Consider the following 24461-nt stretch of genomic DNA (forward strand, 5'->3'; position numbering starts at 1 on the left):
TTATAATGTGAATAATTTAATGGTCTATGGTTCAATCCCATTTTTGAAGGTCTGATGAATAACTAATATTGTTCCTCCTCTTCCTTGTGACAGGCGCAGCAGCACACTGCCCTCCAAAGCCTGAAAAAAAATCGCCGGACTTTCCCTTTGCATGCAGCTCTGCATGGAACATCCAGTGTCACATCCTTGGTGACGTGTGGGGTGACATCTGGGATGACCACAGCAACATCCTCTGGAAAGGGAGAAAAGAGGGACAGAATGTAAACAAATGCAAACCGTAGGTTCTAAACACTGGCCAGTTGAAAGGTTCTACTAAGATGTCATGACAAACGGCACCTGTCAGTGTTACTCACCTGCTTGGATGTCAGTTGGCAGAGTGGCGAAGACGGCCATCTTGAGAGTCCTTTCTTCAGGTGTGACATCCACAACCTCCAAGAGGGAAGAGATGGGCTCTGCCTCCCTATTAGGGGTGATGTCCACAACATTTAGGTGGAAAGAAGCCGGATCTGCCTCTTTGTTACGGGTGATGTTCACAACATTCAGGTGGAAAGATGCCGGATCTGCCTCTCTGTTAAGGGTGATGTTCACAACCTCAAGGTGGGAAGAAGCTGGATCTTGCTGTGTCTTTGGGCCGATGTCCGCAACTTCCAGGTGTGAATTAGCTGGGTCTGCCTCTGTGTTAGGGGTGATTTCCACAACCTTCAAGTGGGAACAAGCTCTGTCTGCCTCTGTTTTAGGGCCGATGTCCGCAACTTCCAGATGGGAACTGTCCGGGTCTGCCTCTGCCTTACGTGTTATGTCCACAACCACCAGGTTGGAAGATGCCGTGTCTGCCTGTGTGTTATGGGTGATGTCCACAACCTCAAGGTGGGAAGAAGCAGAGTCTGCCTGTGTGTTATGGGTGATGTCCACAACCTCAAGGTGGGAAGAAGCAGAGTCTGCCTCTATGTTAGTGGTGATGTCCACAACCTCCAGGTGGGAAGACGCCTGGTCTGCCTCTATGCTAGAGGTGATGTCCACAACCTCCAAGTGGGAAGACGCCTGGTCTGCCTCTATGTTAGCGGTGATGTCCACAACCTCCAGGTGGGCTGAATCCTGGTCTGCCTCTGTGTTAGCGTTGATATTCACAACCTCCATGTCGGAAGAAGCCGGGTCTGCCTCTGTGTTAGGAGTGACAACAACAATCCTGATGAGCTCTACTACTACAAGTCACCGAGATGTCATCACAACAGGCATCTGTCAGAGTGCTCTCTATCATTGCTACTCACCTGCTAGGATGTCTGGAGGTGTGGTGGAGATGGCTGCGGCGACGACAGGGAGGACTGGTAAGGTGGCTGCAGGGGGCTGGAAGCAGCTCTGTACCTCGTCAGCCACAAAGGCACAGACAGATCTGACATAAAATGGGCTCTGGAGGTCATCCGTGGAGAAGGACTGACTGATTCTCCCGAGGATTGACCAGACAGATTCAAAAGCCGCAGTGCGGGAGAAAGGGATTTGAGGAGAAGGGGCCTTTAACATGCTGGAGAGCTTCTCCACTACGGCCGCCACCATGCCCACGGCCATCCCGCTTATTAGGATTGGGTGCCCTGAATGGCCTTCCTTTGGCTGAAGCCACAGGGCCAGGAGGAGCCTGGGCACCACCTCCACAACCACCTGGGATGGGCTGAGCAGGTTGCTACGGGGCTCATTGGACAGCTCGCCCATAATGCTCCTTACAGCTCTTTCCACGAGGCTGTGGACCTTAGGGTCGCTGAAATCAACAAAAAGGAGAAGACAAAGCTAAACGATGCGCAATGTGCTCACAGAGAACACTGTCTTAGTCTGTTTCTGCATAGTTACAGATGTGTAGATAAATGGATCAAGTCATATGCAGGGCAGTACATGGAACTCACATGTCAGCTGGCGAGGTGGAGTGCAAGGAGCGGCGGAGCTTGCAGACAGCCTCGTGCTCTATGTCTATCATTTTTAGGCAAGTGTTGACTTCCCAGGTCTGCCGTAGGAAACAGGAAGTCCGATTAGTGAAATTTCACAACATATCTATTCTGCTGTACTAACTAGTTGTTGAAATGCTAGTAAAGAGCTCACTGACTTGTAATATGTGTCTAACTCTCATTGTCTTACCAGCCGAGCGAGGTCATTCCCCTCCTCCAGGGTTTCCTTCCACACCCTTCAAATAAAACACAGAGCAATTCAACTTTCCTGGCGTCCGATTTTTCTGTTGTTTATTTTACCCACACCTCTTGGAGTGCTGCTGGTGGCAGGGAATGGCAGTGAAGGTGAGTGATGACGTGGTACTCACCTCTCCCTAAGGGATTTTTTGCCCTGAGACACCAGCCAGCCGCTCATGTGCTCCGTGGTGACATGGTGTGGCACCTGGCCTTGACTCTGGAGCAGCAGATAGTGGACCATGAGCTTCTTCTGCAAGATGAGGTAAGGTGTGAGACCATATCATGTGCATTCTGAAGGGCCTCTCACAACATTTCACAACTGTTCATGCATCACAATTTGCGAGTGTTATTAAGAACTCTTATGACCATCTTCTCTAAACTGTCTTGAAATACAACTCTCTTTCTGTTGTTTATGTTTTTTGGGGGATGAATCTTACCTGTTTATTGTAATATGTTTCCTCCCAGCAGGCCTGCAGAGTCTGGAAATAAAGGCTGCTTCTGCAGAATTGCTTTGAAGAGAATGACAATAATGATGCTTTGTTATGCACATTGTGCACAGGCTTTTACAGTATGCTAAAATGAATATCTCCAAAGATTACCTTTGTGGGACCATAAGTGAACTCCGGAATGCACCAAATCATATCCATGGTAAAATGGGGTAGAAACGCAGCGCTATAGATATACGGGATGCTCTAGAGATAACAGGGATACGTTAAAGTCGCGAATGATCAATTACTGTGGAGTCGTCCAATATGCTGCACTTAGAGTTGAGTTGTAGGCAATGTTTGGCACGAAATAGAATGTTTACATTCTATTGCTATGGAGAAATGGAATGTGTAGAACCTTTTATAAATGGGTATGCTTCTATGTCTTTATGTCTTGAAAGATTAAGCTCTTTATTTAGTCATAATGTGTATATATGAGGATTGGAACCTGTGTCGATTCATGACGGGAGTATCCAGCTGCATGTTGCTTAGACCTACTTATCCAACCTTGGTTTACAAGTGAAATTAATTGTTTATATATGCCTATACAAATCTATTAACCATATATATTTAAAGCAATGATTGTCAATTGAAAATGTGGTTGTTGTCTTATCCTGTTGTGTCAGTCCTCAAGCACGTTATTCCAATATTTCCGAGCTCTGAATTGAGATAAGGTACACTTGCAACGCTAATTGGTTAAAAATAAGAGTAGGAATGACACTAAACGTATGACTTGGATTATATGCATAATAGTGTAGTAAATAATATCGCTCAGCGGGGGAACTTTTGGTGTGGGGGAAGTCTCCGTTATGTCTCCATGGCGCGTAAAGACCATCACTTCGTTGTCTTGTTGGTAATATACAAATGCATGACAGTCCGCATTGTAATAGTCTAACAGTTGTTTTTCATTTTGTTTCTCACATTAAACAGACATTTGAGAACGGAATTGCTTACAGTTGTACGTATGATGCACAGACACACTAAAGCTGTACAGTGTAGTTTGATAAATCAGTTTAAATTATTTGCAAATGGATTCCCTATTATTTACAAATCGAAAGATGTAACATTTGAAATGAATGTGGCAGAACAGTTTAGCATAGAATTCCTGTGGGAGTCTTTTCCTTCAGTCTTTTTGCCTCCTAGGCCTCGTTTCTCATTAGATGGGATTTCCCCAGTGCCAACTTCACATGAGATGGCCGCTGTCTACTGTCATGTGGTGCTGAATGACAGATTTCGCTTTACCGATTTCGCTGTTGTCCATGGTGCTGAAATATCCAAGAATTTCAGCACCAAGTATCTTGCTAGTTGGATCGAATTCTCCGCGTTAGCTAGCCAGAGAAATGTTGAACAACATTATCCAACTTAGCTGATCAAATAATTGAGTTTATGGTGTGAGAATTAGCTGGGTAATGAAGTCAGACAACTAGCTAACAGGAACGTTACAACATCGTATAAGCTAACGTTAGTAAACGAACCAACTCGCTATAGTATTAACTGGTATACGACTTCTTGCCGTTCCTCAAGTTATATTGTTAACGTAGTTGCTTACTGGACCCTGGCAATCTGTGTGAAATGTTAACGAACTTACCATCTATGAACTAATGTTTTCCCTCTACAGTAACGTTGTGGTTCATTTTCAGAATGAGAGAATTGGGTGAAAATGAGGCGTCAAGACTTACATTCACATTAACCAGGTTTTATTTTACACACAGAGACTGATAATGTAGATCATAGTCTTTGTTGTTTAATTAGTTAAAACCTGCCTTCCCCCTATTGTGGATACTTTAGAATGTTTCACCTTTTTGGGCCCTCACCAGTTTGCATCCCTGAATTACTCTAAAAAAGATCTGAATTGGGCTGTCTAAACACAGCCATAGAAACCTGGACATGCTCCAACTGAAATGTTCCCTCCTGTCAGCATTGATGTTGAATTACATTAAATACAACTTTTTGGTTCTCTCCCATTCCCTGTAGGTTTGTTGAACATGAGTGGAAATGAAACTCCAGCACACTGGTAACACTAGATGTGATTATAACTTCTCCTGGTGTATTGAACCTGCCTGTGGGTGCGGTGGAGATATTCCTGGGAGGTCTACTGAAGAGGTTGAGTTAGAGTTAGACCAAAACACACATGGGATTGTGCCTACCATTGTCACTGTGCCTCTTGTGGGAATATACAGTATGGTTGTTACTGAGCCAGGATTCCTGGCTGTTTTGTCACTGTGCCTATGTCAATGATAGTTCAGCAACAATCATTTAAACATTATTGCCAGCCATTTTCTCTGTCCTCCAGGATCCCTGGAATTTAACGAGACTGCCCCTGCTTGGCTTGGGAGTGGGACCCTGTGTGCTCAGACAACGGCATCACCTACACCTTCCCCTGCCTCGCAGTCTGCTGCAGCTTTACAGGATACGGAACGAACACCGTATTATTAATAATGTCCTGAGTGTACAAAACATTCACAGGGATGCTGGCCCATGTTGACTCCAATGCTTCCCACAGTTGTGTCAAGTTGGCTGTGTCTTTTGAGTGGTGCACATTCTTAATACAGACTGGAAACTGTTGAGCATAAAAAATCAGCAGCTTTGCAGTCAGTTCTTGACACAAATTGGTGCCCCTGGCACCTACTACCATGCCCTGTTGAAAGGCACGTAAATATTTTCTCTTTCTTATTCACCCTCTGAATGGCACACATACACAATCCATGTCTCAATTGTCTCAAGCCTTACAGTATTTATTTTTTAAACTATCTCTATCTACACTGATTTAACTAGTGACGTCTCTAAGGGATTATAGCTTTCATCTGGATTCACCTGGTCGTCATGGAAAGAGCAGGTGTTCTTAATGTTTTATACACTCAGTGTTACTCATTCGCACTGACATAAGTTACTTTCAACCATTAACGTGGGCCTTGTTGGGGCCTTATCTGATTGGCAAAGTATTATTTTTGATGTATGGAAATTTTTGTACACAATTCCTATGTAGAGAAGGGTCTCTCTGGTAGTTCAATATGACAATATGATACTCTTGTAAAATAGATGTTTAATCTCAATGTGACTCCCTGTTTAAATAAAGGTTCAATACAAAAACATCAACACAAACACAGGATATGGGGTACGCATGGTATCACATCATTACATACTAGGCCCTTCTGCACCTGCATTCCAGCACCTTTCCAGCATCTGGTATTGACTCAACATGTTTGAGGTGGGGGATCAAGAAATGTTGTGGAAGAGGTGGCCGTTGAATGTATGATTCTGATATGTACAGGTAAGTTCATTGTGTGTGTGTGGGGGGGAGCGCGCCAATGAGTGCATGCATAGTCTATAGTTGGTTTGAATATGAATGAGCAGCAGTGTTGTGATGTGTCCTATCCTGTCCTTGCAGAGTGATCTTCCTTGCCCTCATCACATGTCTCGGTGGCACCTCCTACTTTTTCATCATCGCAGTCATTACAGTTTAGGAGGGAGGGGGACACCCCCACAGGACAGCCCCCACACTCATTGCTAGAGATCGAACTTCAGACTCTCCCCAAAACAACTGAACCCCCCAACAAACCGAAAGAGATTTAAGGTGCACACCCCTAAAGAGGTAACCAGAACAGGATAACTCCCTTCAAGCTCACAAAGACACAGTGGAGGAGGAACTATCCGACACAGTGGAGGAGGAATTATCCAACACCCAGGGAGAGAGAACGAGTGACCTCAGTCGAACACAGACAGTAGGGAGAGGTGGGAGAGGAGGAGGTTACCCCAGATGCCATTCCTCCTGCTCATGTGAGCAAGGAAAGAGATGACAAGCCCATTTACTTAATGATATATTTTCACTGTCTGCAACCCTCAAGAACCAGGGTGAGTCTGGGTCACCCTTTTCCTGGGAAAACTCAACATGCATATTATCATAGATTAGGTCAAAATGTTCATCTTTTAAACTTGCTTGAATAAAACAATGCATTTTTTATAGTGCGCAAGAGTTGCGCTTTTTCCTTTTCTTTGATGATTAAAGGTTTTGGTTGCACCTCAACTCAACGTTGGTTGAGCTCCCTCCGTTTTTTGTTGTTGTCAAATACTACTTTTTTGTTTACATGTAGTAAGTAAATGATTAAAAGCATTAAAATTGGGATGTTTCCCACTTATTTACACAACCTACTCCACACTTGCAAAGTGAAAGTTTATAGAAATGTTCTGAAATTATGTAGCAAACAGGAAAAGCAGAATTGAATCCAATTATTATAATGTGAATAATTTAATGGTCTATGGTTCAAACCCATTTCTGAAGGTCTGATGAATAACTAATATTGTTTCTCCTCTTCCTTGTGGCAGGCGCAGCAGCACACTGCCCTCCAAAGCCTGAAAAACCGGACTTTCCCTTTGCATGCAGCTCTGCATGGAACATCCAGTGTCACATCCTTGGTGACGTGTGGGGTGACATCTGGGATGACCACAGCAACATCCTCTGGAAAGGGAGAAAAGAGGGACAGAATGTAAACAAATGCAAACCGTAGGTTCTAAACACTGGCCAGTTGAAAGGTTCTACTAAGATGTCATGACAAACGGCACCTGTCAGTGTTACTCACCTGCTTGGATGTCAGTTGGCAGAGTGGCGAAGACGGCCATCTTGAGAGTCCTTTCTTCAGGTGTGACATCGACAACCTCTAAGAGGGAAGAGATGGGCTCTCCCTCTCTATTAGGGGTGATGTCCACAACATTTAGGTGGAAAGAAGCCGGATCTGCTTCTCTGTTAAGGGTGATGTTCACAGCCTCAAAGTGGGAAGAAGCTGGATCTTGTGTCTTCGGGGTGATGTCCTGAACCTCCAGGTGGGAATTAGCCGGGTCTGCCTCTGTCTTAGAGGTGATTTCCACAACCTTCAAGTGGGAACAAGCTCTGTCTGCCTCTGTTTTAGGGCCGATGTCCGCAACTTCCAGGTGGGAACAGGTCGGGTCTGCCTCTGTCTTACGTGTTATGTCCACAACCACCAGGTGGGAAGATGCCATGTCTGCCTGTGTGTTAGAGGTGATGTCCACTACCTCCAGGTGGGACGAAGACGTGTCTGCCTCTGTGTTAGTGGTGATGTCAACAATCTCCAAGATGGAAGAAGCCGAGTCTGCATCTGTGTTAGCGGTGATGTCCACAACCTCCAGGTGAGAAGAAGCCTGGTCTGCCTCTGTGTTAGCTGTGATATTCACAACTTCCATGTGGGAAGAAGCCGGGTCTGCCTCTGTATTAGGGGTGACAACAACAATCCTGATGAGATCTACAACTACAAGTCACCGGGACACATAAGGTACACTTTTGCAAAGCTAATCGGTTAAAAATAAGAGTATGAATGCCAATAAACGTATGTCTTGGATTGTATCCATAATAGTGTAGTAAACAATATCGCTCAGCGTGGGAACTCTTGGTGTGGGGGAAGTCTCTGTTATGTCTCCATGTCGCGTAAAGACCATCACTTCGTTGTCTTGTTGGTAATATAAAAATGCATGACAGTCCGCATTGTAATAGTCTAACAGTTGCTTTTCATTTTGTTTCTCACATTAAACAGACTATTACGGATACAGGTATCCTGTGTGTATCCTCTGCGTGTGTATTTTCTTTCCTTCGACCCTATTCAATGTCATCTACAAAATAGCTTCCAATACTCTACTCAGCAAACTGGATGCAGTTTATCACAGTGCCATCCGTTTTGTTACTAAAGCACCTTATACCACCCACCACTGCGACCTGTATGCTCTAGTCGCCAGACCCACTGGCTCCAGGTCATCTACAAGTCCATGCTAGGTAAAGCTCCACCTTATCTCAGTTCACTGGTCACGATGGCAACACCCACCCGTAGCACGCGCTCCAGCAGGTGTATCTCACTGATCATCCCTAAAGCCAACACCTCATTTGGCCGCCTTTCGTTCCAGTTCTCTGCTGCCTGTGACTTGAACGAATTGCAAAAATCGCTGAAGTTGGAGACTTTTATCTCCCTCACCAACTTCAAACATCTGCTATCTGAGCAGTTAACCGATCGCTGCAGCTGTACATAGTCTATCGGTAAATAGCCCACCCAATTTTACCTACCTCATCCCCATACTGTTTATATTTATTTACTTTTCTGCTCTTTTGCACACCAGTATCTCTACCTGTACATGACCATCTGATCATTTATCACTCCAGTCTTAATCTGCAAAATTGTAATTATTCGCCTACCTCATGCCTTTTGCACACAATGTATATAGACTCTTTTTATTTCTACTGTGTTATTGACTTGATAATTGTTTACTCCATGTGTAACTCTGTGTTGTCTATTCACACTGCTATACTTTATCTTGGCCAGGTCGCAGTTGTAAATGAGAACTTGTTCTCAACTAGCCTACCTGGTTAAATAAAGGTGAAATAAAAAAAATAAAAATAAAAATTCACAGGTGCCGCCAATCAGTCATCAATCTGAAGACACACCTCCTGTTTCCATTACCCAATCACATCCCCTTTCCCTTGGTTTAAAACCCCATTCTGTTGTTTTCCCCCAGGTCTCTCTCTCTTTGTATGCAGAGAGCTGCCGTTTGTTTTTGCAACTACATGTCACTGTGTCCGTTATCCTATGAGTATTGTTCTGTAATGGCGTTTGACTGTTAGTTTGATGGTGGGAAAAGGGGGTACCAAGACAAGTCGCCCATTGGCCTACATTACACGTAGGAATACTTTGTCTAAATACCCTAGTTATAACTGGGTGGACCATCCGCTGTATTTCATTGGTTAGGTAGTTGTATTGAAGCAGGCTAGTCTAGTTTCGGGGTGTTTTTGGATATTTGTTTCTTTCCTTGGGTCCAGCTCAGCCCCTTTTCCCACCCCCCTTTACCGTGTGTTTACAAATAAACCAATAGTGTTTGGCGGTTGATTTAATTTGTCTGTGGTTATTAGTTCTCACTGTTATAATGTGCATGAGATATGTTACGGGTCTCGTTTCCACCCCCCTAGACTGCAGGGCCGAAGGGATTTGTAACAGACATTTGAGAACGTAATTGCCTACAGTTGTACCTATGCTGCACACACACTAAAGCTGTACGGTGTAGTTTGATAAATCAGTTTAAATTGTTTGCAGATGTATTCCCTATTATTTACACATCAAAAGATGTAACATTTGAATTGAATGTGGCAGAACAGTTTAGCACAGAATTCCTGTGGGAGTCTTCTCCATCAGTCCTTTTGCAGCCTCGGCCTCGTTTCTCATCACATGGGATTTTCCCAGTGCCAACTTCACATGAGATGGCTGCCTGACCACGGAGACTGGGGTGAGAGGGTGTTGAAGCGTACTTCATGACCTGTAACCGAAAAACAATGGCCTTTTTGGAAAGCTTGAGGTGAGGGAGCAAGTGTGGTAGAACAATAATTGTTAGCATTGTATCTTGCTAGCTGGATCGAATTCTAAACAGGAAAAGCAGAATTGAATCCAATTATTATAATGCAAATAATTTAATGGTCTATGGTTCAATCCCATTTCTGAAGGTCTGATGAATAACTAATATTGTTCCTCCTCTTCCTTGTGGCAGGCGCAGCAGCACACTGCCCTCCAAAGCCTGAAAAAAAATTGGCGGACTTTCCCTTTGCATGCAGCTCTGCATGGAACATCCAGTGTCACATCCTTGGTGACGTGTGGGGTGACATCTGGGATGACCACAGCAACATCCTCTGGAAAGGGAGAAAAGAGGGACAAAATGTAAACAAATGCAAACCGTAGGTTCTAAACACTGGCCAGTTGAAAGGTTCTACTAAGATGTCATGACAAACGGCACCTGTCAGTGTTACTCACCTGCTTGGATGTCAGTTGGCAGAGTGGCGAAGACGGCCATCTTGAGAGTCCTTTCTTCAGGTGTGACATCCACAACCTCCAAGAGGGAAGAGATGGGCTCTGCCTCTCTATTAGGGGTGATGTCCACAACATTTAGGTGGAAAGAAGCCGGATCTGCCTCTTTGTTACGGGTGATGTTCGCAACCTCAAGGTGGGAAGAAGCCGGATCTTGCTGTGTCTTAGGGGTGATGTCCTGAACCTCCAGGTGTGAATTAGGGGGGATTTCCACAACCTCCAATTTGGAACAAGCTATGTCTGCCTCTGTTTTAGGGCCGATGTCCGCAACTTCCAGGTGGGAACAGGCCGGGTCTGCATCTGTCTTACATGTTATGTCCACAACCTCCAGGTTGGAATATGCCGTGTCTGCCTGTGTGTTATGGGTGATGTCCACAACCTCCAGGTGGGAAGAAGCCGGGTCTGCCTCTATGCTAGAGGTGATGTCCACAACCTCAAGGTGGGAAGACGCCGAGTCTGCATCTGTGTTAATGGTGATGTCCACAACCTCCAGGTGGGAAGAAGCCGGGTCTGCCTCTGTGTTAGCGGTGATGTCCACAACCTCCATGTGGGAAGAAGCCGGGTCTGCCTCTGTTAGGAGTGGCAACAACAATCCTGATGAGCTCTACTACTACAAGTCACCGAGATGTCATCACAACAGGTATCTGTCAGAGTGCTCTCTATCATTGCTACTCACCTGCTAGGATGTCTGGAGGTGTGGTGGAGATGGCCGCGGCGACGACAGGGAGGACTGGTAAGGTGGCTGCAGGGGGCTGGAAGCAGCTCTGTACCTCGTCAGCCACAAAGGCACAGACAGATCTCACATAAAATGGGCTCTGGAGGTCATCCGTGGAGAAGGACTGACTGATTCTCCCGAGGATTGACCAGACAGATTCAAAAGCCGCAGCGCGGGAGAAAGGGATTTGAGGAGAAGGGGCCTTTAACATGCTGGAGAGCTTCTCCACTACGGCCGCCACCATGCCCACGGCCATCCCGCTTATTAGGATTGGGTGCCCTGAATGGCCTTCCTTTGGCTGAAGCCACAGGGCCAGGAGGAGCCTGGGCACCACCTCCACAACCACCTGGGATGGGCTGAGCAGGTTGCTACGGGGCTCATTGGACAGCTCGCCCATAATGCTCCTTACTGCTCTTTCCACAATGCTGTGGACCTTAGGGTCGCTGAAATCAACAAAAAGGAGAAGACAAAGCTAAACGATGCGCAATGTGCTCACAGAGAACACTGTCTTAGTCTGTTTCTGCATAGTTACAGATGTGTAGATAAATGGATCAAGTCATATGCAGGGCAGTACATGGAACTCACATGTCAGCTGGCGAGGTGGAGTGCAAGGAGCGGCGGAGCTTGCAGACAGCCTCGTGCTCTATGTCTATCATTTTTAGGCAAGTGTTGACTTCCCAGGTCTGCCGTAGGAAACAGGAAGTCCGATTAGTGAAATTTCACAACATATCTATTCTGCTGTACTAACTAGTTGTTGAAATACTAGTAAAGAGCTCACTGACTTGTAATATGTGTCTAACTCTCATTGTCTTACCAGCCGAGCGAGGTCATTCCCCTCCTCCAGGGTTTCCTTCCACACCCTTCAAATAAAACACAGAGCAATTCAACTTTCCTGGCTTCCGATTTTTCTGTTGTTTATTTTACCCACACCTCTTGGAGTGCTGCTGGTGGCAGGGAATGGCAGTGAAGGTGAGTGATGACGTGGTACTCACCTCTCCCTAAGGGATTTTTTGCCCTGAGACACCAGCCAGCCGCTCATGTGCTCCGTGGTGACATGGTGTGGCACCTGGCCTTGACTCTGGAGCAGCAGATAGTGGACCATGAGCTTCTTCTGCAAGATGAGGTAAGGTGTGAGACAGTGCCATGAAATACCATATCATGTGCATTCTGAAGGGCCTCTCACAACATTTCACAACTGTTCATGCATCACAATTTGCGAGTGTTATTAAGAACTCGTATGACCATCTTCTCTAAACTGTCTTGAAATACAACTCTCTTTCTGTTGTTTATGTTTTTTGGGGGATGAATCTTACCTGTTTATTGTAATATGTTTCCTCCCAGCAGGCCTGCAGAGTCTGGAAATAAAGGCTGCTTCTGCAGAATTGCTTTGAAGAGAATGACAATAATGATGCTTTGTTATGCACATTGTGCACAGGCTTTTACAGTATGCTAAAATGAATATCTCCAAAGATTACCTTTGTGGGACCATAAGTGAACTCCGGAATGCACCAAATCATATCCATGGTAAAATGGGGTAGAAACGCAGCGCTATAGATATACGGGATGCTCTAGAGATAACAGGGATACGTTAAAGTCGCGAATGATCAATTACTGTGGAGTCGTCCAATATGCTGCACTTAGAGTTGAGTTGTAGGCAATGTTTGGCACGAAATAGAATGTTTACATTATATTGCTATGGAGAAATGGAATGTGTAGAACCTTTTATAAATGGGTATGCTTCTATGTCTTTATGTCTTGAAAGATTAAGCTCTTTATTTAGTCATAATGTGTATATATGAGGATTGGAACCTGTGTCGATTCATGACGGGAGTATCCAGCTGCATGTTGCTTAGACCTACTTATCCAACCTTGGTTTACAAGTGAAATTAATTGTTTATATATGCCTATACAAATCTATTAACCGTAACTATTTAAAGCAATGATTGTCAATTGAAAATGTGGTTGTTGGGTTATCCTGTTGTGTTTGTCCTCAAGCACGTTATTCCAATATTTCCGAGCTCTGAATTGAGATAAGGTACACTTGCAACGCTAATTGGTTAAAAATAAGAGTAGGAATGACACTAAACGTATGACTTGGATTATATGCATAATAGTGTAGTAAATAATATCGCTCAGCGGGGGAACTTTTGGTGTGGGGGAAGTCTCCGTTATGTCTCCATGGCGCGTAAAGACCATCACTTCGTTGTCTTGTTGGTAATATACAAATGCATGACAGTCCGCATTGTAATAGTCTAACAGTTGTTTTTCATTTTGTTTCTCACATTAAACAGACATTTGAGAACGGAATTGCTTACAGTTGTACGTATGATGCACAGACACACTAAAGCTGTACAGTGTAGTTTGATAAATCAGTTAAAATTATTTGCAAATGGATTCCCTATTATTTACAAATCGAAAGATGTAACATTTTAAATGAATGTGGCAGAACAGTTTAGCATAGAATTCCTGTGGGAGTCTTTTCCTTCAGTCTTTTTGCCTCCTAGGCCTCGTTTCTCATTAGATGGGATTTCCCCAGTGCCAACTTCACATGAGATGGCCGCTGTCTACTGTCATGTGGTGCTGAATGACAGATTTCGCTTTACCGATTTCGCTGTTGTCCATGGTGCTGAAATATCCAAGTATTTCAGCACCAAGTATCTTGCTAGTTGGATCGAATTCTCCGCGTTAGCTAGCCAGAGAAATGTTGAACAACATTATCCAACTTAGCTGATCAAATAATTGAGTTTATGGTGTGAGAATTAGCTGGGTAATGAAGTCAGACAACTAGCTAACAGGAACGTTACAACATCGTATAAGCTAACGTTAGTAAACGAACCAACTCGCTATAGTATTAACTGGTATACGACTTCTTGCCGTTCCTCAAGTTATATTGTTAACGTAGTTGCTTACTGGACCCTGGCAATCTGTGTGAAATGTTAACGAACTTACCATCTATGAACTAATGTTTCCCTCTACAGTAACGTTGTGGTTCATTTTCAGAATGAGAGAATTGGGTGAAAATGAGGCGTCAAGACTTACATTCACATTAACCAGGTTTTATTTTACACACAGAGACACACTGATAACACACTGATAATGTAGATCATAGTCTTTGTTGTTTAATTAGTTAAAACCTGCCTTCCCCCTATTGTGGATACTTTAGAATGTTTCACCTTTTTGGGCCCTCACCAGTTTGCATCCCTGAATTACTCAAAAAAATATCTGAATTGGGCTGTCTAAACACAGCCATAGAAACCTGGACATGCTCCAACTGAAATGTTCCCTCCTGTCAGCATTGATGTTGAATTACATTAAATACAACTTTTTGGTTATCTCCCATTCCCTGTAGGTTTGTTGAACATGAGTGGAAATGAAACTCCAGCACACTGGTAACACTAGATGTGATTATAACTTCTCCTGGTGTATTGAACCTGCCTGTGGGTGCGGTGGAGATATTCCTGGGAGGTCTACTGAACAGGTTGAGTTAGAGTTAGACCAAAACACACATGGGATTGTGCCTACCATTGTCACTGTGCCTCTTGTGGGAATATACAGTATGGTTGTTACTGAGCCAGGATTCCTGGCTGTTTTGTCACTGTGCCTATGTCAATGATAGTTCAGCAACAATCATTTAAACATTATTGCCAGCCATTTTCTCTGTCCTCCAGGATCCCTGGAATTTAACGAGACTGCCCCTGCTTGGCTTGGGAGTGGGACCCTGTGTGCTCAGACAACGGCATCACCTACACCACCCCCTGCCTCGCAGTCTGCTGCAGCTTTACAGGATACGGAACGAACACCGTATTATTAATAATGTCCTGAGTGTACAAAACATTCACAGGGATGCTGGCCCATGTTGACTCCAATGCTTCCCACAGTTGTGTCAAGTTGGCTGTGTCTTTTGAGTGGTGCACATTCTTAATACAGACTGGAAACTGTTGAGCATAAAAAATCAGCAGCTTTGCAGTCAGTTCTTGACACAAATTGGTGCCCCTGGCACCTACTACCATGCCCTGTTGAAAGGCACGTAAATATTTTATCTTTCTTATTCACCCTCTGAATGGCACGCATACACAATCCATGTCTCAATTGTCTCAAGCCTTACAATATTTATTTTTTAAACTATCTCTATCTACACTGATTTAACTAGTGATGTCTATAAGGGATTATAGCTTTCATCTGGATTCACCTGGTCGTCATGGAAAGAGCAGGTGTTCTTAATGTTTTATACACTCAGTGTTACTCATTCGCACTGACATAAGTTACTTTCAACCATTAACGTGGGCCTTGTTGGGGCCTTATCTGATTGGCAAAGTATTATTTTTGATGTATGGAAATTTTTGTACACAATTCCTATGTAGAGAAGGGTCTCTCTGGTAGTTCAATATGACAATATGACACTCTTGTAAAATAGATGTTTAATCTCAATGTGACTCCCTGTTTAAATAAAGGTTCAATACAAAAACATCAACACAAACACAGGATATGGGGTACGCATGGTATCACATCATTACATACTAGGCCCTTCTGCACCTGCATTCCAGCACCTTTCCAGCATCTGGTATTGACTCAACATGTTTGAGGTGGGGGATCAAGAAATGTTGTGAAAGAGGTGGCCGTTGAATGTATGATTCTGATATGTACAGGTAAGTTCATTGTGTGTGTGTGGGGGGGAGCGCGCCAATGAGTCCATGCATAGTCTATAGTGGGTTTGAATATGAATGAGCAGCAGTGTTGTGATGTGTCCTATCCTGTCGTTGCAGAGTGATCTTCCTTGCCCTCATCACATGTATCGGTGGCTCCTCCTACTTTTTCATCATCGCAGTCATTACAGTTTAGGAGTGATTGGGACACCCCCACAGGACAGCCCCCACACTCATTGCTAGAGATCGAATTTCAGACTCTCCCCAAAACAACTGAACCCCCCAACAAACCGAAAAAGATTTAAGGTGCACACCCCTAAAGAGGTAGCCAGAACAGGATAACTCCCTTCAAGCTCACAAAGACACAGTGGAGGAGGAACTATCCGACACCCAGGGAGAGAGAACGAGTGACCTCAGTCGAACACAGACAGTAGGGAGAGGTGGGAGAGGAGGAGGTTACCCCAGATGCCATTCTTCCTGCTCATGTGAGCAAGGAAAGAGATGACAAGCCTTCTGATCAGGCCAACTGGCAGGCTGAGGGAGAGGTCATAGTGATTCACACCCACAGAGAGAAAGACAACCCACACAACCTCTTGGCTGAGATGAACCACACAGTGGTAGGGGCAGAGGGCTTTCAGGGCTAGCCAGTCAAACAGCCTGCTCTGATCTTCAAGTCAGTTGTATTTAAATTCATGTTCATTAAAGATTTTTATTCAAGATTTGAAAAGTCCCATTTACTTAATGATATCTTTTCACTGTCTGCAACCCTCAAGAACCAGGGTGAGTCTGGGTCACCCTTTTCCTGGGAAAACTCAACATGCATATTGTCATAGATTAGGTCAAAATGTTCATCTTTTAACCTTGTTGAATAAAACAATGCATTTTTTATAGTGCGCAAGAGTTGCGCTTTTTCCTTTTCTATGATGATTAAAGGTTTTGGTTGCACCTCAACTCAACGTTGGTTGAGCTCCCTCCGTTTTTTGTTGTTGTCAAATACTACTTTTTTTGTTTTGTTTACATGTAGTAAGTAAATGATTAAAAGCATTACAATTGGGATGTTTCCCACTTATTTACACAACCTACTCCACACTTTCAAAGTGAAAGTTTATAGAAATGTTCTGAAATTAGGTAGTAAACAGGAAACGCAGAATTGAATCCAATTATTATAATGTGAATAATTTAATGGTCTATGGTTCAATCCCATTTTTGAAGGTCTGATGAATAACTAATATTGTTCCTCCTCTTCCTTGTGGCAGGCGCAGCAGCACACTGCCCTCCAAAGCCTGAAAAAAAATCGGCGGACTTTCCCTTTGCATGCAGCTCTGCATGGAACATCCAGTGTCACATCCTTGGTGACGTGTGGGGTGACATCTGGGATGACCACAGCAACATCCTCTGGAAAGGGAGAAAAGAGGGACAGAATGTAAACAAATGCAAACCGTAGGTTCTAAACACTGGCCAGTTGAAAGGTTCTACTAAGATGTCATGACAAACGGCACCTGTCAGTGTTACTCACCTGCTTGGATGTCAGTTGGCAGAGTGGCGAAGACGGACATCTTGAGAGTCCTTTCTTCAGGTGTGACATCCACAACCTCCAAGAGGGAAGAGATGGGCTCTGCCTCCCTATTAGGGGTGATGTCCACAACATTTAGGTGGAAAGAAGCCGGATCTGCCTCTTTGTTACGGGTGATGTTCACAACATTCAGGTGGAAAGATGCCGGATCTGCCTCTCTGTTAAGGGTGATGTTCACAACCTCAAGGTGGGAAGAAGCTGGATCTTGCTGTGTCTTTGGGCCGATGTCCGCAACTTCCAGGTGTGAATTAGCTGGGTCTGCCTCTGTGTTAGGGGTGATTTCCACAACCTTCAAGTGGGAACAAGCTCTGTCTGCCTCTGTTTTAGGGCCGATGTCCGCAACTTCCAGATGGGAACTGTCCGGGTCTGCCTCTGCCTTACGTGTTATGTCCACAACCACCAGGTTGGAAGATGCCGTGTCTGCCTGTGTGTTATGGGTGATGTCCACAACCTCAAGGTGGGAAGAAGCAGAGTCTGCCTGTGTGTTATGGGTGATGTCCACAACCTCAAGGTGGGAAGAAGCAGAGTCTGCCTCTATGTTAGTGGTGATGTCCACAACCTCCAGGTGGGAAGACGCCTGGTCTGCCTCTATGCTAGAGGTGATGTCCACAACCTCCAAGTGGGAAGACGCCTGGTCTGCCTCTATGTTAGCGGTGATGTCCACAACCTCCAGGTGGGCTGAATCCTGGTCTGCCTCTGTGTTAGCGTTGATATTCACAACCTCCATGTCGGAAGAAGCCGGGTCTGCCTCTGTGTTAGGAGTGACAACAACAATCCTGATGAGCTCTACTACTACAAGTCACCGAGATGTCATCACAACAGGCATCTGTCAGAGTGCTCTCTATCATTGCTACTCACCTGCTAGGATGTCTGGAGGTGTGGTGGAGATGGCCGCGGCGACGACAGGGAGGACTGGTAAGGTGGCTGCAGGGGGCTGGAAGCAGCTCTGTACCTCGTCAGCCACCAAGGCACAGACAGATCTGACATAAAATGGGCTCTGGAGGTCATCCGTGGAGAAGGACTGACTGATTCTCCCGAGGATTGACCAGACAGATTCAAAAGCCGCAGTGCGGGAGAAAGGGATTTGAGGAGAAGGGGCCTTTAACATGCTGGAGAGCTTCTCCACTACGGCCGCCACCATGCCCACGGCCATCCCGCTTATTAGGATTGGGTGCCCTGAATGGCCTTCCTTTGGCTGAAGCCACAGGGCCAGGAGGAGCCTGGGCACCACCTCCACAACCACCTGGGATGGGCTGAGCAGGTTGCTACGGGGCTCATTGGACAGCTCGCCCATAATGCTCCTTACAGCTCTTTCCACAATGCTGTGGACCTTAGGGTCGCTGAAATCAACAAAAAGGAGAAGACAAAGCTAAACGATGCGCAATGTGCTCACAGAGAACACTGTCTTAGTCTGTTTCTGCATAGTTACAGATGTGTAGATAAATGGATCAAGTCATATGCAGGGCAGTACATGGAACTCACATGTCAGCTGGCGAGGTGGAGTGCAAGGAGCGGCGGAGCTTGCAGACAGCCTCGTGCTCTATGTCTATCATTTTTAGGCAAGTGTTGACTTCCCAGGTCTGCCGTAGGAAACAGGAAGTCCGATTAGTGAAATTTCACAACATATCTATTCTGCTGTACTAACTAGTTGTTGAAATGCTAGTAAAGAGCTCACTGACTTGTAATATGTGTCTAACTCTCATTGTCTTACCAGCCGAGCGAGGTCATTCCCCTCCTCCAGGGTTTCCTTCCACACCCTTCAAATAAAACACAGAGCAATTCAACTTTCCTGGCGTCCGATTTTTCTGTTGTTTATTTTACCCACACCTCTTGGAGTGCTGCTGGTGGCAGGGAATGGCAGTGAAGGTGAGTGATGACGTGGTACTCACCTCTCCCTAAGGGATTTTTTGCCCTGAGACACCAGCCAGCCGCTCATGTGCTCCGTGGTGACATGGTGTGGCACCTGGCCTTGACTCTGGAGCAGCAGATAGTGGACCATGAGCTTCTTCTGCAAGATGAGGTAAGGTGTGAGACCATATCATGTGCATTCTGAAGGGCCTCTCACAACATTTCACAACTGTTCATGCATCACAATTTGCGAGTGTTATTAAGAACTCTTATGACCATCTTCTCTAAACTGTCTTGAAATACAACTCTCTTTCTGTTGTTTATGTTTTTTGGGGGATGAATCTTACCTGTTTATTGTAATATGTTTCCTCCCAGCAGGCCTGCAGAGTCTGGAAATAAAGGCTGCTTCTGCAGAATTGCTTTGAAGAGAATGACAATAATGATGCTTTGTTATGCACATTGTGCACAGGCTTTTACAGTATGCTAAAATGAATATCTCCAAAGATTACCTTTGTGGGACCATAAGTGAACTCCGGAATGCACCAAATCATATCCATGGTAAAATGGGGTAGAAACGCAGCGCTATAGATATACGGGATGCTCTAGAGATAACAGGGATACGTTAAAGTCGCGAATGATCAATTACTGTGGAGTCGTCCAATATGCTGCACTTAGAGTTGAGTTGTAGGCAATGTTTGGCACGAAATAGAATGTTTACATTCTATTGCTATGGAGAAATGGAATGTGTAGAACCTTTTATAAATGGGTATGCTTCTATGTCTTTATGTCTTGAAAGATTAAGCTCTTTATTTAGTCATAATGTGTATATATGAGGATTGGAACCTGTGTCGATTCATGACGGGAGTATCCAGCTGCATGTTGCTTAGACCTACTTATCCAACCTTGGTTTACAAGTGAAATTAATTGTTTATATATGCCTATACAAATCTATTAACCATATATATTTAAAGCAATGATTGTCAATTGAAAATGTGGTTGTTGTCTTATCCTGTTGTGTCAGTCCTCAAGCACGTTATTCCAATATTTCCGAGCTCTGAATTGAGATAAGGTACACTTGCAACGCTAATTGGTTAAAAATAAGAGTAGGAATGACACTAAACGTATGACTTGGATTATATGCATAATAGTGTAGTAAATAATATCGCTCAGCGGGGGAACTTTTGGTGTGGGGGAAGTCTCCGTTATGTCTCCATGGCGCGTAAAGACCATCACTTCGTTGTCTTGTTGGTAATATACAAATGCATGACAGTCCGCATTGTAATAGTCTAACAGTTGTTTTTCATTTTGTTTCTCACATTAAACAGACATTTGAGAACGGAATTGCTTACAGTTGTACGTATGATGCACAGACACACTAAAGCTGTACAGTGTAGTTTGATAAATCAGTTTAAATTATTTGCAAATGGATTCCCTATTATTTACAAATCGAAAGATGTAACATTTGAAATGAATGTGGCAGAACAGTTTAGCATAGAATTCCTGTGGGAGTCTTTTCCTTCAGTCTTTTTGCCTCCTAGGCCTCGTTTCTCATTAGATGGGATTTCCCCAGTGCCAACTTCACATGAGATGGCCGCTGTCTACTGTCATGTGGTGCTGAATGACAGATTTCGCTTTACCGATTTCGCTGTTGTCCATGGTGCTGAAATATCCAAGAATTTCAGCACCAAGTATCTTGCTAGTTGGATCGAATTCTCCGCGTTAGCTAGCCAGAGAAATGTTGAACAACATTATCCAACTTAGCTGATCAAATAATTGAGTTTATGGTGTGAGAATTAGCTGGGTAATGAAGTCAGACAACTAGCTAACAGGAACGTTACAACATCGTATAAGCTAACGTTAGTAAACGAACCAACTCGCTATAGTATTAACTGGTATACGACTTCTTGCCGTTCCTCAAGTTATATTGTTAACGTAGTTGCTTACTGGACCCTGGCAATCTGTGTGAAATGTTAACGAACTTACCATCTATGAACTAATGTTTTCCCTCTACAGTAACGTTGTGGTTCATTTTCAGAATGAGAGAATTGGGTGAAAATGAGGCGTCAAGACTTACATTCACATTAACCAGGTTTTATTTTACACACAGAGACTGATAATGTAGATCATAGTCTTTGTTGTTTAATTAGTTAAAACCTGCCTTCCCCCTATTGTGGATACTTTAGAATGTTTCACCTTTTTGGGCCCTCACCAGTTTGCATCCCTGAATTACTCAAAAAAAGATCTGAATTGGGCTGTCTAAACACAGCCATAGAAACCTGGACATGCTCCAACTGAAATGTTCCCTCCTGTCAGCATTGATGTTGAATTACATTAAATACAACTTTTTGGTTCTCTCCCAATCCCTGTAGGTTTGTTGAACATGAGTGGAAATGAAACTCCAGCACACTGGTAACACTAGATGTGATTATAACTTCTCCTGGTGTATTGAACCTGCCTGTGGGTGCGGTGGAGATATTCCTGGGAGGTCTACTGAACAGGTTGAGTTAGAGTTAGACCAAAACACACATGGGATTGTGCCTACCATTGTCACTGTGCCTCTTGTGGGAATATACAGTATGGTTGTTACTGAGCCAGGATTCCTGGCTGTTTTGTCACTGTGCCTATGTCAATGATAGTTCAGCAACAATCATTTAAACATTATTGCCAGCCATTTTCTCTGTCCTCCAGGATCCCTGGAATTTAACGAGACTGCCCCTGCTTGGCTTGGGAGTGGGACCCTGTGTGCTCAGACAACGGCATCACCTACACCTTCCCCTGCCTCGCAGTCTGCTGCAGCTTTACAGGATACGGAACGAACACCGTATTATTAATAATGTCCTGAGTGTACAAAACATTCACAGGGATGCTGGCCCATGTTGACTCCAATGCTTCCCACAGTTGTGTCAAGTTGGCTGTGTCTTTTGAGTGGTGCACATTCTTAATACAGACTGGAAACTGTTGAGCATAAAAAATCAGCAGCTTTGCAGTCAGTTCTTGACACAAATTGGTGCCCCTGGCACCTACTACCATGCCCTGTTGAAAGGCACGTAAATATTTTCTCTTTCTTATTCACCCTCTGAATGGCACACATACACAATCCATGTCTCAATTGTCTCAAGCCTTACAGTATTTATTTTTTAAACTATCTCTATCTACACTGATTTAACTAGTGACGTCTCTAAGGGATTATAGCTTTCATCTGGATTCACCTGGTCGTCATGGAAAGAGCAGGTGTTCTTAATGTTTTATACACTCAGTGTTACTCATTCGCACTGACATAAGTTACTTTCAACCATTAACGTGGGCCTTGTTGGGGCCTTATCTGATTGGCAAAGTATTATTTTTGATGTATGGAAATTTTTGTACACAATTCCTATGTAGAGAAGGGTCTCTCTGGTAGTTCAATATGACAATATGATACTCTTGTAAAATAGATGTTTAATCTCAATGTGACTCCCTGTTTAAATAAAGGTTCAATACAAAAACATCAACACAAACACAGGATATGGGGTACGCATGGTATCACATCATTACATACTAGGCCCTTCTGCACCTGCATTCCAGCACCTTTCCAGCATCTGGTATTGACTCAACATGTTTGAGGTGGGGGATCAAGAAATGTTGTGGAAGAGGTGGCCGTTGAATGTATGATTCTGATATGTACAGGTAAGTTCATTGTGTGTGTGTGGGGGGGAGCGCGCCAATGAGTGCATGCATAGTCTATAGTTGGTTTGAATATGAATGAGCAGCAGTGTTGTGATGTGTCCTATCCTGTCCTTGCAGAGTGATCTTCCTTGCCCTCATCACATGTCTCGGTGGCACCTCCTACTTTTTCATCATCGCAGTCATTACAGTTTAGGAGGGAGGGGGACACCCCCACAGGACAGCCCCCACACTCATTGCTAGAGATCGAACTTCAGACTCTCCCCAAAACAACTGAACCCCCCCAACAAACCGAAAGAGATTCAAGGTACACACCCCTAAAGAGGTAGCCAGAACAGGATAACTCCCTTCAAGCTCACAAAGACACAGTGGAGGAGGAATTATCCAACACAGTGGAGGAGGAATTATCCAACACCCAGGGAGAGAGAACGAGTGACCTCAGTCGAACACAGACAGCAGGGAGAGGAGGAGGTTACCCCAGATGCCATTCCTCCTGCTCATGTGAGCAAGGAAAGAGATGACAAGCCTTCTGATCAGGCCAACAGGCAGGCCAAGGGAGAGGTCATAGTGATTCACACCCACAGAGAGAAAGACAACCCACACAACCTCTTGGCTGAGATGAACCACACAGAGTTAGAGGCAGAAGGCTTTCAGGGCTAGCCAGTCAAACAGCCTGCTCTGATCCTCAAGTCAGTTGTATTTAAATTCATGTTCATTAAAGATTTTTATTCAAGATTTGAAAAGTCCCATTTACTTAATGATTTAGTTTCACTGTCTGCAACCCTCAAGAACCAGGGTGAGTCTGGGTCACCCTTTTCCTGGGCAAACACAACTTGCATATCGTCATAGACTAGGCCAAAATGTTCATCTTTTAACCTTGCTTGAATAAAACAATGCATTTTTTGTAGTGCACAAGAGTTGCGCTTTTTCTATGATGATTAAAGGTTTTGGTTGCACCTCAACTCAACGTTGGTTGAGCTCCCTCCGTTTTTTGTTGTTGTCAAACACTACTTTTTTTGTTTTGTTTACATGTAGTAAGTAAATTATTAAAAGCATTACAATTGGGATGTTTCCCACTTATTTACACAACCTACTCCACACTTGCAAAGTGAAAGTTCATAGAAATGTTCTGAAATTAAGTAGTAAACAGGAAAAGCAGAATTGAATCCAATTATTATAATGCAAATAATTTAATGGTCTATGGTTCAATCCCATTTCTGAAGGTCTGATGAATAACTAATATTGTTCCTCCTCTTCCTTGTGGCAGGCGCAGCAGCACACTGCCCTCCAAAGCCTGAAAAAAAATTGGCGGACTTTCCCTTTGCATGCAGCTCTGCATGGAACATCCAGTGTCACATCCTTGGTGACGTGTGGGGTGACATCTGGGATGACCACAGCAACATCCTCTGGAAAGGGAGAAAAGAGGGACAAAATGTAAACAAATGCAAACCGTAGGTTCTAAACACTGGCCAGTTGAAAGGTTCTACTAAGATGTCATGACAAACGGCACCTGTCAGTG

General features: G+C 44.2%; 2 protein-coding genes across 2 annotated transcripts; both read right to left on the reverse strand.

Moving 5' to 3' along the window:
• Positions 1-2188, reverse strand: LOC118938890 (uncharacterized). The gene has a single exon (XM_090200277.1). The coding sequence runs from the start codon at positions 1135-1137 to the stop codon at positions 346-348; it is 792 nt and encodes a 263-aa protein (XP_090056403.1). The 5' UTR covers positions 1138-2188; the 3' UTR covers positions 1-345.
• Positions 2189-17021: 14833 nt separating this feature from the next.
• On the reverse strand, positions 17022-19209 carry LOC149978096 (uncharacterized). The gene has a single exon (XM_090200278.1). The coding sequence runs from the start codon at positions 18156-18158 to the stop codon at positions 17367-17369; it is 792 nt and encodes a 263-aa protein (XP_090056404.1). The 5' UTR covers positions 18159-19209; the 3' UTR covers positions 17022-17366.
• Positions 19210-24461: the final 5252 nt, after the last annotated feature.

This window comes from Oncorhynchus mykiss, chromosome 15, assembly GCF_057628025.1.
Source record: "Oncorhynchus mykiss isolate SJ-2025 chromosome 15, ASM5762802v1, whole genome shotgun sequence".
NCBI lineage: Eukaryota > Metazoa > Chordata > Actinopteri > Salmoniformes > Salmonidae > Oncorhynchus > Oncorhynchus mykiss.